General features: G+C 44.6%; 1 protein-coding gene across 1 annotated transcript in view; it reads right to left on the bottom strand.

Moving 5' to 3' along the window:
* Positions 1–16,553, bottom strand: part of COL4A5 (collagen type IV alpha 5 chain) — a 154,760-nt gene that overhangs the window by 27,395 nt on the left and 110,812 nt on the right. Inside the window, exons 30-35 of the mRNA XM_050965172.1 lie at positions 15,124–15,237; positions 8,626–8,793; positions 4,235–4,324; positions 3,191–3,340; positions 1,549–1,647; positions 110–199 (exon numbers count right to left, since the gene is read on the bottom strand). Coding sequence (XP_050821129.1) covers positions 110–199; positions 1,549–1,647; positions 3,191–3,340; positions 4,235–4,324; positions 8,626–8,793; positions 15,124–15,237 — 711 coding nt within the window. The remainder of the gene's footprint in view (positions 1–109; positions 200–1,548; positions 1,648–3,190; positions 3,341–4,234; positions 4,325–8,625; positions 8,794–15,123; positions 15,238–16,553) is intronic.

Here is a 16,553-nt window from a genome sequence, read left to right as displayed (position 1 = left end):
ATACTACTTTACATATATTTACATTCATATACACATTACACATGCAAATCTGCCTCTGTTCTGCAGAGATGAAACATACTGACTGGATCAATGCCTTTTAGTAACTAACCTGGAAGCCCCGTCTCTCCCATGGCACCTTTTTGTCCTGGAGGTCCTGCTGGTCCTGACTGCCCAGGAAGCCCTGGCTCTCCTTTGGGGCCTAGAAAGTAGGTTACCTTAGTTAATTGATGGCAATGACAAATTATTTTGATACAGTGATTACTCACATGAATATGGCCCTCTTCTAATTTGGGGTTTCTTTGGGTGCCCAGATGCCTTGAGATACCCTTTTTCCCAATCTGCACTGAAGATTTAAAAAACTTTTCTTTCAGCTGTAGACCTTGATGCAGTTAGCTATGCCTTTCCTCCTTGAGTAAAAATGGATTGCACATACAGCTACAACTTGGGAACCATCTGAAACCAACTAGCACAGAACGTGGCTGCCAGTTTCTTAAGCAGTGCTTCACACAAAGAGCACATTCTCCTGGTGGCTCCTTAATCTGCAACGGTTGTTCTTTAGTTTCCAGGTGGAGTTTAAGCACATGGATTTGACCGATAAAGCCTGAACTGGTGTGGGTCCTGGCTGTCTGAAAGATTGCATAAATTCCAATATGACACCTAGAGCAAGACTTGCAACCAGGCAATGCTGGTAGAGAAATACTGAACAAAAATGTAGAGGCTTCAAATGCAGCAGAATAAATACCGTGAAGTAACATTTTTGATCCATGCGGTAGCTAAAAGCAGAAATATGATTTCCAGCTAGCCTTCCCAATACTTCTGTTTGGTCTGTTGCTAACTGTAGAGGTAAGGATTAATGATGTAGGTATATGTTGACTAGGTCAGTCAATGCTACTTACAACTCCTCCAATCAGGTTGTTTTAAGCAGCAAGCTCGTTTCCAGCTACCCCAATAACAATCTCAAACTTCAACCAGGTCAACAGCTCAAAAATTGCATTCAGGTACATCTAGTATTTTACTAGGAATAAATCCACAATTTGGATAGGGATCCCAAGTTCCTCAAAGTCTGCAGATATTTAGATCTAGAAAGTGAGGTTGCCCTTTATGGTGGTACTACGATGTGAGTAAAAATGTCATGAAGTCATTCAATATCAATGAAGAAAGTTGGGAGGAGAGTGCAGAATCCAGTTGAATCTGGAGGGAATACCTGGCACTGGGTGCAGCTCAGCACGAAGTGGCTTTGATTCAGAGGATGGAAGCAAAGTGAGAAAGAAGAAAGCAGCATGCTGTAATCTTGGACTCTCACAGAGACATGGATCTGTGAAATTTATAACAAGCTGTGTCGCTCCTGAATTGGGCTTGTCAGTGATAAGCTGACTCACCAGACGCCTGACTAGACCTCTTATGCATACACCATGATGCAGTGGATTGAAGGTTCCCTAAATATGGTTTAAACCATATTTTGCTGCCACAAAATCAACTGCATGTGCATTTTTACAATCCAAGTCATTCATTACAAAGGCTGTACATGGGCAGGGTTTTCTACCTTACCTGGCAATCCTGGTGCACCTGGTTGCCCATTGAATCCAGGTGGCCCTGGGTCACCTTGGAGACCTTGATAACCTTTCTGGCCTGATACTCCAGGAATACCTTTAAAGGAAAAAAACAAACTTAATTACTGACTTTTTTATTTTTAAATCAAAGGAGAAAATTTTCTCATATATGAATAAAATGCCAAGTAAGGATTCTCTCTCATCAGGTGAAAATCTCCATATAAGCTAACCTGAGATGCAGTACCATTGAACACAAGTCAGTGTTCATGGAAAACCCTGGATGAATATCTACAGAACAGAAACAACAGTATAGACAGAGGCAATACAAGCTTCCTGACATCAGCCACTGACAATACACTTCACAGCCATACTGACAGGAAGCCCCAGGTCTGCCTTGGGGCCTAGAATAGTAGATTAGTTTTGTTAACAGAATGCAATAATAGATCATTTTGATGCACTGGTTACTCACATGAATAGGATGGGATAGGCTCAGCCTGCATATTTACTCTAACCTGTGTATCTGCATATGGGCTACTTTTACAAGTGGTTTTGACGTTACTCTTGGACTGCAAGCACTTCAAGGCAGGGATGCAGAGCACCTACCACAACGAAGCCCCAAATCCTGGCCAGGGCACTAGGATGCTTCTCTGATACAAATGTTACACAATAATAAGAGTTCACTAGCAAGGACACTGCAACTGACTATATGGAGCAACTCAGGGTATGTCTACATCTACAATTTTGCAGCGCTGGTTGTTACAGCTGTATTAGTACAGCTGTATAGGGCCAGTGCTGCAGAGTGGCCACACTTACAGCAACCAGCGCTGCAAGTGGTGTTAGATGTGGCCACACTGCAGCGCTGTTGGGCGGCTTGCAGGGGGGTTCGGGGAACGCGAGAGCAAACCGCGGGGAAGCAGGTCTCCTTCCCCGCGGTGTGCTCTCGCGCTCCCCGAACCCCCCTGCAAGCAGGTCTCCTTCCCCGCGGTTTGCTCTCGCGTTCCCCAAACCCCCCTGCAAGCAGGTCTCCTTCCCCGCGGTGTGCTCTCGCGTTCCCCGAACCCCCCCGCAAGCAGGTCTCCTTCCCCGCGGTGTGCTCTCGCGTTCCCCGAACCCCCCTGCAAACCGCGGGGAAGGAGACCTGCTTGCAGGGGGGTTCGGGGAACGCGAGAGCACACCGCGGGGAAGGATACCTGCTTGATTACCAGAGAGGCTTCCTCAGGTATGCTGGGATACCTGCTTATTCCACGGAGGTCAAGAAAAACGCTGGTGAGTGTCTACACCTGATGACCAGCGCTGGATCACCAGCGCTGGATCCTCTACACCCGAGGTTCGACCGGGTGTACGGCCAGCGCTGCAAACAGGGAGTTGCAGCGCTGGTAATGCCATGCAGATGTGTACACCTCCTAAGTTGCTGTGCTGTAACCCCCTCACCAGCACTGCAACTTTGTGGTGTAGACAAGGCCTCAGTTACACTCAAATGGTCACTTTAAACCTTCTCTTCACGAGAAGAAAAAGAAGAGAGAACTCTGACCCCATCCAGTTTAAGTTTTCCTTGCAAAGAAGGACTAACTGATTATAACTGCATCCATCTCGGTTCGCCATCACCTGTAGGAAACAAGCCCATGTATGAAATTCCTCACCTGGAATGCCTGGCTCGCCTTTCTCTCCTTTTGATCCCAGCTTGCTTGGATCAACTTGTCCAGGGGGACCTGGCAGGCCTGTTTCACCTTTCACGCCTTTCTGCCCTGCCAGTCCAGTAGGTCCTGGCTGACCTGGTAAACCATCACTGCCTACAGCATGTACAGACAGCAAAAGGAAAGTGTAATCCGTAGGGTGGGCTAACATCAATTATGTTTCTATCACACTCTGCTCTATTCACAAGTAGTGAAATTCACCCAGTGGGTGGTGAGCTCCCACCATAAGCCACGCAAGGGGCTGAGTGAGGGGCCATACATGGAATGGTTGCATAAGGGTGTCTACATGTGGAAAAGGACTATATGCCTTGAATAGACTAGCACAGAGGGAACAGATAGCTGTATAACAAAGCAATGATCCGGAAGCCCCAACACATTGCACACCCAACATTAATAAATATAAGTAATAATACCACCTCTATCAGGCTGTTACATAGCGCTTTCAATCAATAGATCTCAAAGCAGGAACAGAGTTTGAGAGTCTGCTGGCCACCTGGTGCAGAGGAAGATTGGTGGATTTTACCTACCAAACTCACAAAATTCACCTGCATACAGCCAGATTATATGGGCTTTATGTGGCGGGAGTGAATTTCATCCATGCTGCTTAAAGCCAACCCTGGAAAGCCTGACGATGCAAAGCCATCAGTTTCATCTTTAACATGGTCTAAAGCAGACTTTACCAAGTATTATCTTTAGCATCATTTGCATTTCTTTAACATCTTCAATCCAAGGATCTCAAAGATGAAACAGCTAAAGCCTCAGAATGCCCCTTCCAACATGTCACATGGATAGCTTACTACTGCTTTAAACAAAGTACCTGTCAACACCAAAGTCAGAAAGATAACCCAACCCAAGCAATGAAATTCTGAACTGATTTATGCTATGTAACTCCCCACCAAAGCCAAGACTACATCAGATGCTGCTCCCAACATCTTTGAAGGATAAGCAGTGTTAAATTCTCTGCACTGAAAATAGTTAGACAAATGTTACCTTTAGGACCAGGAAGGCCATCTCTGCCAGGAGTTCCAGGAGGACCTTGTGGACCCGGAGCTCCCATCACACCCATCTCACCTTTGGCACCTAGATGCATTAAACCACCAGTGTCATTCTGAACAAAAACCCCAAAGCAATCAGTACTTCACTTTCACTGTCTTCATTCCTATGGTATTAACCTGTACATCAAAGTCAGCTAACTTGAGTAATTCTCATTTTATACCTGTCATAAACAGATAGTTAAGGGTTAATAGGAGTACTTCATGTCTCTTTTGACTGTAAAGGGTTAACAAGTTCAGTGAGCCTGGCTGTCACCTGATCAGAGGACCAATCAGGGGAAAGGATACTTTCAAATCTTGAGGGAGGGAAGTTTTTGTGTGTGCTGTTAGTTTTTGGTTGTTGTTGTTCACTCTGGTTGTTGTTCACTCTGAGAGTGACCAGACGTGCAACCAGGTTTCTCTCCAATCTCTCTGATACAGTCTCTTATATGTCCAGAATAGTAAGTACTAGGTGATAAGGCGAGTTATGCTTATGTTTGTTTTCTTTATTTGCAAACATGTATTTGGCTGGAAGGAGTTCAAATTTTTATTTTGCTGAAAGGACTTTACTTTGTACTTGTATACTTAGGCTGGGAGGGTATTCCCAGTGTCTATAGCTGAAAGACCCTGTAACATATTCCATCTTAAATTTACAAAGAGAATTTTTACTGTTTTTCTTTCCTTAATTAAAAGCTTTTCTTGTTTAAGAACCTGATTGTTTTTTTTTATTCTGGTGTGAGATCCCAGGGGACAGGGTCTGGATTCACCAGGGAATTGGTGGGGAGAAAGGAGGGAAGGGGGAGAGAAAGGTTAATTTCTCTCTGTGTTAGGATTACTTTCTCTCTCAGGGAGAGTCTGGGTGGGGAGAGAGAAGGAGGGGGGAAGGTGAATTTTCCTCTCTGTTTTAAGATTCAAGGAGTTTGAATCACAGTGATCTTCCAGGGTAACTCAGGGAGAGGAAGCCTGGGAGAGGCAACGGTGAGGAAAAGGGTTTACTTTCCTTGTGTTAAGATCCAGAGGGACTGGGTCTTGGGGGTCCCGGGGCAAGGTTTTGGGGGGGACTGGAGTGTACCAGGCACTGGAATTCCTGGTTGGTGGCAGCGCTACAAGTACTAAGCTGGTAATTGAGCTTAGAGGAATTCATGCTGGTACCCCATCTTTTGGACGCTAAGGTTCAGAGTGGGGAATTATACCATGACAATACCTAAAACATAAAGGGCCAGATTCAGTGAGAGGCTGAGTCCATGTAAATCCCAGTGCTTTCAATGGGTGTTACAGTGCTTAGCACTTCTGAGGATCAGCCTCATATAGAAAAATAACTTCCTAGAATAATTTATATTTGAATGTGGCGTGGGCTTTTCCATTATTAATTCTTGCAGAGAGTGGTGTGTGCTTGTTTCTTATAAGCCATATAAATGTGCTTCCTGTATAAAATATTTCATGAAGAAGAGTTAATTATTTTAAATTTAAACCGTTATTTACGAAAGTCATAGAGGTAATTATAAATACTCAGGCACAACTGGGGAGAATGAAACAGTCTACTTCCTGGAGTATAATGGCTTTCATTGTGTGGAGTCAGATCCTTTTGCAGTAAAACAGAAATACTGAAAAATCATAGAGAAGTCATCAAGTTCAGCCTCCTAGGTTGAGGCAGAACCAAGCACACCTAGAGACCATGCCTACCAGGTGCTTGTCAAACTGTTCTTAAAAACCTCCAGGGACAGGGATGCTCCCTTGGAAGCCTGTTCCAGAATTTAGCTACGCTTACATAGTTAGAACATTTCCACTCATATCTAACCCAAATCTCCCTTGCTGCAGATTGAAGTCCACTACTTCTTGTCCTAGTGGACATGGAGAACAATTGATCACTGTCCTCTTTACAACAGCCCTTACCATATTTGAAGAGTGTTATTAGATTCTATTTCATTTCTCTTTTCTCCAGACTAAACATTTTTTTTTAAATCTTTCCTCATAGGTCAGATTTTCTAAATCTTTTATAATTTTTACTGCTCTCCTCTGGACTCTCTCCAGTTTCTCTACATCTTTTCTAACGTGTGACACCCAAAACTGGACACAATACTCCAGCAGAGGCCTCCACCAGTGCCCAGTAGAGCAAAACAATTACCTCCCATATCCAGGGCTGTCCCTAGCTATTCTGGGCCCCTATGCAGTGCCCCCACGCGGGGGGGGGGAGGGAGAGAAAGGGGGGGCAGGCCTCTGCAGGAGGAGTGGGGGGCTGGCCTCAGGCCTCTGTTGGGGGGGCAGGTCTGGCTTGGGGGAAGGGGGGAACTACCCCCCAGCACTCACCAGTAGCACAGCTGGGGCTGGATCGCCGCACTCCCGCTGCCAGTGAGTGCAGTGCCCCGGCCCTGCTGCAGGGGCGGGAAGACACGGGGCTGGGGTGGGAAAGGGGTGAGGTGGGGGCGGAGCAGGGCACGGGCCCTGAGGAAAAGCCGGAGCAGGGGCTGGAGCAGCATGCAGCTGTGCAGAGCACCAGGAAATTTGGTGCCCTACGCAGCTGCGTACTTTGTATATGGATAAGGATGGCCCTGCCCATATCTTACCTATTACACTTCTGTTAATACAGCCCAACATGGTTTTAGCTTTTTTTGCAACTGCATCACATTGTTGACTTATATTCAATTTGTGACCCATTATAACCACCAGATCCTTTTTAGCAATACTATTGCCTAGTCAGTTATTCCATATTTTGTATTTGTGCATTTGATTTTTCCTTCCTAAGTGTAGTACTTTGCACTTATCTTTACTGAATTCCATCTTGTTGATTTCAGACCATTTATCCAATTTGTCAAGGTCATTTTGAATTCTAATCCTGTCTCCAAAGTGCCTGCAACCCCTTCCAGCTTGGTGTCATCTGCAAATTTATAAGCACATCCTACACTCCATTATCCAAGTCATTAATGAAAATGTTGAATAGTACCAGACACAGGACAGGCCCTTGCAGGACCCCACTAGCTATGCTCTCCCAGTTCGAAAGCAAACCATTGATAATTACCCTCACTAAAATCTTTCAACCAGTTATGCCCCCTCCTTATAATAATTTCATTTAGACCACATTTTGCCAGTTTGCTTATAGCCTATGTCAAAAGCCTTACTAAAATAAAGATATCACATCTACTGCTTCTCCCATATCCACCAGGCAAGTAACCCTGTCAAAGGAGGAAATTAGGTTGGTTTGGTATGATTTGTTCTTGACCAACCCATGTAAGCTATTACTACTAGGGCTATGATTTTATTGCGGTAATTTTTAATTAATTTCACAGCAGAGGTACAGGAAAACCACCATGTGGGATGGAAAGAGGGGAGAACGGGGGCATGTGTGTGGGCTGGGGAACGAACACATATTACATATCACTGTACAGCAGCTCCTGGCTGGATGGGCTGGGCCTGGCTCCCAGCTTCAGCATGGAGACCTGGCCCACATGATCACAGTGCCACTCAGGTTTGGTGAGTCTGCCCCTCCATAGACCAAGATGGAGGGGCAGATGTGCCAAACCTAAGTAGTGCTGCGATCATGTGGGCCAGCTACAGGTACTATGTTTGCTCTTCTCCAGTCCTCTAGGGCCTCATCAATTCTTCACAAGTTCATAGTTCTGAGATTGTTTCAGTTAGTTACTTAAGTATTCTAGAGTGAATTTCATCAGGCCTTGCCAACATGAGTACACTTAAATTACCTAAATAATCTTTAATCCCTTTAATAATGATGCATACTTACCTACCTACCAAACTTCACACTCAAAATATGACCTCAAAGCAGATTTAAACATCTCTATAACATTACAATATAAAGAAAGGTGATACACATGGTTTTAGGGTGGGATTTGCAAAAGTGCTCAGCATTTGCTTACCTGCTGACACCAAAGTGAACAGGAGTTTTAGCACTGACTTTAATAGGAGTAGAGTTAGGCCTGAGTGCTATTAGTGCTATAATGCTTAGACTGTAATACACAGTGATTGCTGCAAAGCCCTGCACTGAGAGAGGATGGACAGACAATGGATATTACAATTAGAGAGAGGGTCCCTCACCAAAATAGCCACGGATCCAATCTCCCTCCAAAATTCCTAGAGGATCCTGAAATGTGCATCCAACATTTGAGACACAGGTTTGTCCCTAATTCACATTCACTGCAATGAAGGCTCTCATGGGTGCCCATGGATAAACTGCTTTTCAGTTGTCAGCAAGGTAAAATAAGCAAGCCCAAGTTCAATGACATTTCTCACTGTCATTCTCACTGATAGCATGCCCAAACCATGGAGAACACACATGTGACTACAGCCCTCTGTATATGCCTACAAGTAACAATGCTCTTCTGGCATGTTTGAACTTGCCTGGAAATCCTGATATTCCATCTCGTCCTGGTGGTCCTGGTGAACCTGGAGGCCCAGTGAGACCTGGTGTTCCTGGAAATCCTGGACTGCCTCTGTCACCAGGTGGACCAGGGATGTCGAATCCAGGAGGGCCAGGATCTCCTTTCTCACCTGGAACTCCTTGTAATCCTAGACATTAGTAAAACACCATCCTTTAGCAAGAACTCGGGCATGGTTGAGAGGTGTGTGTGTAATGGTAGAATAGCTGCTCTTTACTGGCAGCACATTTTGTGTGTGTGTGTGTGTGTGTGTGTGACATTGCCATAATACCTTGATCGAACTCTGGGTAAATGTTTTGACTTCCAAAGCCCTTATCCTGCAATGGGATCCAAGCAGGCAGACTTAATTCATTTCAGTGGGGCTCTGTGGAGGCTCAGGGGTCACACATACATATGAGCTTGCAGGATTGGGGTCCAATTGCCCTGCTGCAAAACTAGTGTATTAAAGTCAACATTTTTCAGAAAGCGATGCTAAAAGTTTGTCAGCAGCCCAGTACATATAACCCTTGATGACCCCATATTTTGTTTATGGTGTTTATTCAATTGCATGACTAACGTAGGAGTTAAAGACTATATTCTTCTCACAAATTAACTGTGCAGAAGATTAAATTTCCCACAACTTGATCAATAAAATGTGCAAATGCTACAGAAAAAAAATTAAGTGCTCTTTTTAATATCAGGTTGACTACTTATTTTAACAAAGTGTTTGTATTTCATGATTCAGCCTAATAATTCCTATATACAGCACAAATGCAAAATCCTGGCTTCAAGTTTAATGAAATCCCAGTTGAATTGCATCAGGGAGGCCCACACTATTAGGTTACAAGATAACCTCAAATGGGCATTTATTTTCAAAGGACAGCCAAGTTCTGTGTTTCATTAGGTTTGTCTAAATTAAAAATGTGCCTCAATAGGAACTGTTTAAAAAACAAAAGCAACATTACTTAATATTAGTGAAACTGATCCAAAGGCACCAGTCATAGTACGGAGGCACAGCTCCACTCCCTTCAATGGGATTGCACCTGTTGAGTTAAGTGGTGACTTTCACTCTTGAAATGTAGTTCAAATAAACTAATAATATTAAATTAAAACAACAAGAAGGAGGCTCTGGTGAAGAAATCACAGTACCTGGTGGACCTGAGGTTCAAAACCCAGCGAGTTAGCATTCATCAGGAAGTTGAGGCACAGGGAAAAGTAATGAGTTGCAAGAGAGTCATTAGGTTAGGAAACAAAATTAAGCACATAAAGATTAGAACAAAAATCTATACTAAAGTTACTGAGCATAGATCTAACTACAAAGGATACAACACTGTTACAGCTACAAGAAACTGGTTTGTAAGTAAATTTAATTATAGACATTTTTCAACAGCAGACACCATTCTACACAGAGAGAAGTAACTGACTGAAAGTTTTTTAAATAGTACAGTGCAATCTTTCAAAAAACAAAACAAAATGTTGGACTGTGTTCCTGTCTCCTAACCTAGCAAGCTTTTGGAAATGGTCCAAGTTCTCCTCTCAAGCCATCTTTTTACACTGCCTGCACCAACACAGCCATTCAATGCTGGTCTGTTCATCTCACTGACACTTGTGCATGCCCTACTGGGTGGCTGATATTTTGCTGTTCAGCACTATCTGTCTGGAGATCCCTCCAAAAGGGATTTGTCAAAGATGCTTCCACTTTATAAAGAAAAACTGAATCCCTTATTGGGAATGCTTGGCTGCCTATTGCTGTTGCAGACTGTAACTATATTGATGGCTCTTTATAAAGCTCCTGGAGAGCTTAGTAAGATGTGGTGCTACATGAATTATTTTTCTGATGTATATTACAGTATATAAAATAATATTTTTCCCATTGTCTCAAGTTTGTTTGAAGACAATACAATGCACTAGTTAGGAGCCCCTTCTGTAACCTCTCTTATGGAGATTATTTTGACACATTCAGTATCAGGAACAATAAAGAATAAGTAGTGTAAGACAGCCCAATGCTGCAGCAGACAGTGCTTTGCGCTGCCACTGTAGGAACAAAGATTCAAGAGTGATTTAGAGACTCTCACTCTACAGCAGGGGCCTCAAAGTCCTAGCCCACGGGCCATCTGCGGCCCAAGAACCTCCCCAATGTGGCTGGTGGGGCTCCAGCAATTTGGAGGTCTCTCCCTTGGCTCCTCCTGTGAGCCCCAGGCACTGCCCCCTGGACAATTTAAAATGGCCCAAGCCCCCGCACACCACCAGCAGTGCAGCGGAGCTGAGCAGCTTCTTGCGCGTTCACTCCATGTGTCTGCCGGCCCCTCCCTGCGGCAGGACTGTGCCTCCGTGCACTGCCCCCGCCCCGAATGCCCCTGCAGCCAATTGGAAGCTGCGGGGGCGGTGCCTGGGGGCAGCTGCGCACGGAGGTTCCCCCGGCCTACCCCTCCTTGAAGCCCCAGGTAAGCGACACCCAACCCCCTCCCAGAGCCTGTACCCCCCACCACTGCCCCCTCCCCACATACCTTCTCCCACCCCCAAACTCCCTCTCAGAGCCGGCACCCCCTCCCCACACCCTCACCCCCAAACTCCCTCCCTGAGCTTACACCCCCTTCCCACACATCCCTCCTGCTCACAAACTCTCTCCCAGAGTCTGCACCCCCTCCTATGCACCCTGTCCCAGGGCCTGCAACCCCACTCCCTCCTCCTGCACCCCTCCCCCCAAACACCCTCCCGGAGCCTGCACTCTTCCCCCTCCTCCGTCCCAGAGCCTGCAACCCCACCCACTCCTCCTGCACCCTCACCCTCTGCCCCAGCCCAGAGCCTGCACCCGACTCCCTCCCCCACCCAAGCTCCCTATAGGCAGGTGGGGTGTGGAATATGAGGGGGCGGGTTCTGGGCAGCACGAGTTACATTATTGGCCCGCTGGGAGGATTTGAGGACTGGCACTGGCCTTAAGGTAAACTGAGTTTGAGACCCCTGCTCTACAGACTAGCGGTAAATTAGGCATCTTCAACTCACAAAGAAAAATGTGCCTATCTGCATGCATGGCTCAATTACTCTTTGGTTCCTTTGGTGAGTGGAATTGTTCCCCTGATAGGGGAAAAACAAAGTCCCAAAAGGTATGGCTCATGCTCCAATGTCTATGGGGACTCCATCAGCAAATAAAAACTATGAAAGTAGTACATAACCTGGTAAGAGGACAAATACTTTCAATATTTCTCGAAAGGTGAACATGGAGTAAAATCAACATGTCGTTGAATCTGTGATAACATTCCCATTTTTCCCCCTCTGCTTGTCAAATGTGTTTGACTGGATCAGAATTGTAGTAGAATATGCTATGGAATAAACACTCGAGTAGCTCGTTTTGTAAAAACAAAATATACAGACACTGCAAACTGTTTGAATAAATGGTGGTGCATAAAAAAGAAAACCTGAACAAAGAAATACTTAAGATTGTTCCAATTGCCCTGAAAAATAGAATCCCAAGAAAGTTAAATCTACTATAATAGAAAGGAGTAGAGTCTATTCTGATTCAGTGGGAAACAGGAATGAGTGATGGGGGAGGCAACATGCACACTGCACCAGACAAGTAGCAGCACCTATAGCAAGGGTCGGCAACCACTGAGAAGTACCGTGCCAAGTCTCCAGTAATTTAAGGTTTCGCGTGCCAAAATAAATGTAACATTTGCAGAGGCCCCTGACAGAACCCCAGACTGGCAGCGGGTTGAATGGGGCCTGTGGCAGGGACCGCAGACCGGAAGCACGCTGAGCCATTCAGCCTGCTGCCGGCCCGGAGTTCTGTCCATTCAGGCCGGCAGTGGGCTGAGCGGGACCAGGAACCTGGCTGGCAAAGAGCTGGTGGCCAGAACCCTACATCGGTAGCTGGCTGAGTGGAGCAGGCGAATAGAACCCCAGACCAGCAGCGGGCTGAGCGGTTCAGTCAGCTGCTGGTCTGGAGTTCCAGCCAGTGGCTCCTGCCAGCCAGGGTCCTGGCCGTCGGCCCCACTCAGCCCACTGCCGGCCTAGGATTCCGTTCACCCAGGCGGGCAGGGGGCTGAGCAGGGGGTTGGTGCCCGGGACTCCGGCTGGCAGCAGTGTGCCAGTAAAAATCAGCTTGTGTGCCGCCTTTGGCACACGTGCTGTAAGTTGCCAACCCCTGACCTATAGGATTAAAGTAGGTGGTTTACTTAAAGCCTCAGTCATGCACTACGTTTCATGCACTAAATTTCAATGTTGTCATGCTGTTAGTAGCCACAGTGATCTTTAACACAGATTACAATGAAAAATTAGCCATACTGATCCATTGAGACAGGTATATTTGTTTTACTTGGGAAAAGAAATGCTTTGTGGTCTAAGAGCTAATCAGCAACCACATGGAGTCAAACTCTGCCTAGCACCTGGAAACAGGTATAATGGACATCCAAAGACACATAGTTCATACACTTAAAAAGCAGTACTGCTGTGTGTGTCTAACAAACCCCCTACTACAACCAGGCATAGTCTGGGACATGGGGGCATGCACAGAGGTCACTGATGGGACAGGGAGCTGATACACAGGTCATTCAGACCACTTCCATCCCCAACACCGGGCACTGAAACCAGGTTGTAGGCACAGGACCTGCAGATCAGCTTCCCTGCATGAGCAAGGTGCTTACGCATATGCCACACTTTAAGCATATGAGCAGTTCCTTTAAAAGTCAGTAGGACTACTGAAACACTTAAAGCTAGGTATATGCTTAGGTGCCTCTGTCCCTTGCTCCTCTGCTGGCCATGGGCTTTCTGCCATGCACTATCTATAATGCCAGCCCAAATTTTGGCTCTTCACTTAGGGTGGCTATCACTAAAACAAATCTGAAGTATGGGATAGTGGTCATGCAGTAGCAGTATCTAGACGTGTACAGCAAAGACTAGGTACATTTCAGTATTAACATAAAGTTGTTCTCTAGTTCATACAGCACATTTTCACTGTGGTTACTGCTGTGCATTTGCAGTCACAGGGTTAGCGAAGTGGAAATCCCATTCAGTGAAAGTAATGTAGAAAAACCTCTCTCAAAAATAAAATACTTTGTGAACAGAAATTTAATCCCCTTCTTCCCTCTCCCTCCCATATATAGCGTTGGAACTAGGAAATCCTTTTATAAAACTTAAGTAATTTTAAATACAAGATTACCAAAACGCCCTTTGCTAGAGACATGCTCCCCATTAATACTATGGGCAGACTCCTAGTTTTGTAATTTAACCTGGACCCAACAAGGAGGCCCAGAACTTTCCAACTTTGCTTAATGAAGAGCATGATGGAAATGACTGTCCTGGAAGTCACAAACTATAATTTCCTGAATTAAAATTAATGAAGTTTTTTTCCAGTTGTGAATTTATAAAGTGAATGTATGTGACCCTTTCTTCTGCTGGTTTCTTGTTTATACAATAGACTACTAGTGCTTGCAGTGTTCTTTTTCTATCTGATGCAGAAATGGACCAACCACTCTGAAATACCTAGGATCAAAGCCATTTTTCAGCTGATTTAGGCCATACTTCAATGTCTATTGAAGCGAATGGAAAGACTTCCCACTGACTTCAGTTGGCACTGGATCACGCCCTGAATGTCTACCTATGGACTTAAATGGAAGTAGTGTGAGGAACAGTATTGTTACTTAGGATCTTTTTTTTTTTTTTTTGCTTCTGGTCAAGGCACAAAATGTCAATTTATAAATGTTGGCTCACAATAAAATTGAAGTTATTTAAAAATGGGTCTTGCCAACTGAATATGAAGTGTCGAGTTGGTTAAACTGCTTCAATCGTTAAGGATTGTCTTGATACTTAATCACATAGGTCAATTTATTTCACTTAAGGGTCATGAAATAAATAATTTCCAGTACACAGTATGTGCACACTTGAGTAACAAATACATTATTTTGGTTAGCAGAATAATGTAACCTTAAGGTCCATAAAAGTACCATATTTTCAATATTATGTTGGCTCTCAGAGAACGATTTCCTTTAACATTATGGGCCTGATCCTGTGAGGTGCAGAGCACCCTCAACAGCATCCATTGACTTCACTACCAGTTGACTGCACACTGTATCTCCAGAATTGGGCATCACATAATTTGTCTTTTTAAAGATAGCATAGCAATGAAGGCATATTGTCTACCCTCTCAGTAACCCAGAAATGCTAGATTAACATGCCACTCTCCTCTGCCAAGGAGAGGAGCTTCTTGTGCTGCATTAACAGGATGGGCCAAATTTTTCCCAGTTGTCAATCACGGTGCAACCCCCCCTTGCCTTCTGTGGGTTTGTATGGGACAGAATATAAAGGCAGAACTTGGCCCATGTTGTGGAAAGGGTCCTGTCCAAACTGAGCGTCATGAAGTCTCCGGCCCTCCCTTCCTATTTGTTGTTTACTGGCACTTTTGTACACACCCTGAGCTGGTGTGCCTGCCTCCCTGACATACAATATGTCAGCAATAACTCCAAAGTTATAATCACTCAACTCTTACCTGGTGGGCCCACAGGTCCTGGAGGGCCAGGTTGTCCCGGTGGACCTTGACCACCAATTCCCGGGAACCCTGGGGGTCCCGCTAACCCAGGTGGTCCGCTTGGTCCAGGGTCACCTTAAAGGAAATTCTAATTTAGTTCAACAGTGAGGAATATCAGGGTTTTCACATTCATTTTCAGAAGTCATGTATGAAGTGTCTACACATTGTTCACTGGCATTTGGTCCCTGCACACATGCAAGTGGAAGTTAGGTGTGCAAATACCACTGTGCAAGTAATTTCAGAAGCCACTTTTGAAAGATGGTCCAAAGACTTGTTACTGTGCCATAGCACACTAGTCTATACAACTGTTCATAAATACCTTTACTATATACCAAACCAGAGATATATTGCAATACAGTGCAGACAATTGCTAATGCCAGAAGTTCATAAATAATTAAAGTAGCTTACGTGAGAATAAAGTAAAACAAATTGGTAAATATAACACATAAGAATGGCTGCCCTGGGTCATATCAATGGTCCATCTAGCCAGTGACAGATGCTTCAGAGGAAATGAATAGAACAGGGAAATTTTGAGTGATCCATCCCCCTGTCATCCAGTTCCAGCTTCTGTCAGTTGGAGGTTTAGGGACACCCAAAGCACAGGGTTGCATTCTTGATCATCTTGGCTAATAGCCCCATGAACTTATCGAATTCTTTTTTGAACCCAGTTATACTTTTGGCCTTCACAACAGTCCACGGCAACAAATTCCAAGGATTAACTGTGCACTGTATGAAATACTTCCTTACGTTTGTTTTAAACCTGTTGCCTATTGATTTTGTTGGGTGACCCCTATTCTTGTGCTATGAGAAGCGGTAAATAACACTTCCTCATTCACTTTCTACATAGCTTTCATGATTTTATAGACATCTCTCATATCTGCTCTTTGTTATCTCTTTTCTAAGCTCAACAGTGCCAGTCTTTTAAATCTCTCCTTGCACAGAAACTGTTCCATACCCCCTAACCATTTTCATTGCCATTCTCGGTGCCTTTTCCAATTCTAATATATCTTTTTTTGATGCACAAGGCATTCAAGGTGTGGGCGTACCATGGATTTATATAGTGACATCATGATATTTTCTGTTTTATTATCCAATGGTTCCTAACATTGTTAGCTTTTTTTAAACTGCCACTGCACATTGAGTGGATGCTTTGTAGGATAGGGTTAAATTTCAAAATGATCTGGACAAACGGTCTGAAGTAAACAGAATGAAATTCAACAAGGACAAATGGAAAGTACTCCAGTTAGGAGGGAACAATCAGTTGCACACATACAAAATGGGAAATGACTGCTTAGGAAGGAGTACTGTGGAAAAAGATCTGGGGATCATAGTGGATCACAAGCTAACTAAACAGTGTAACATTATTGCAAAAAAAAAAAAAAAGCATTATT

The sequence above is a fragment of the Gopherus flavomarginatus genome, chromosome 8 (genome assembly GCF_025201925.1).
Source record: "Gopherus flavomarginatus isolate rGopFla2 chromosome 8, rGopFla2.mat.asm, whole genome shotgun sequence".
In the NCBI taxonomy this organism is placed as follows: domain Eukaryota; kingdom Metazoa; phylum Chordata; order Testudines; family Testudinidae; genus Gopherus; species Gopherus flavomarginatus.
Note: the sequence above shows the minus strand (reverse complement) of the source record. Positions and strands in the feature narration are given on the sequence as shown.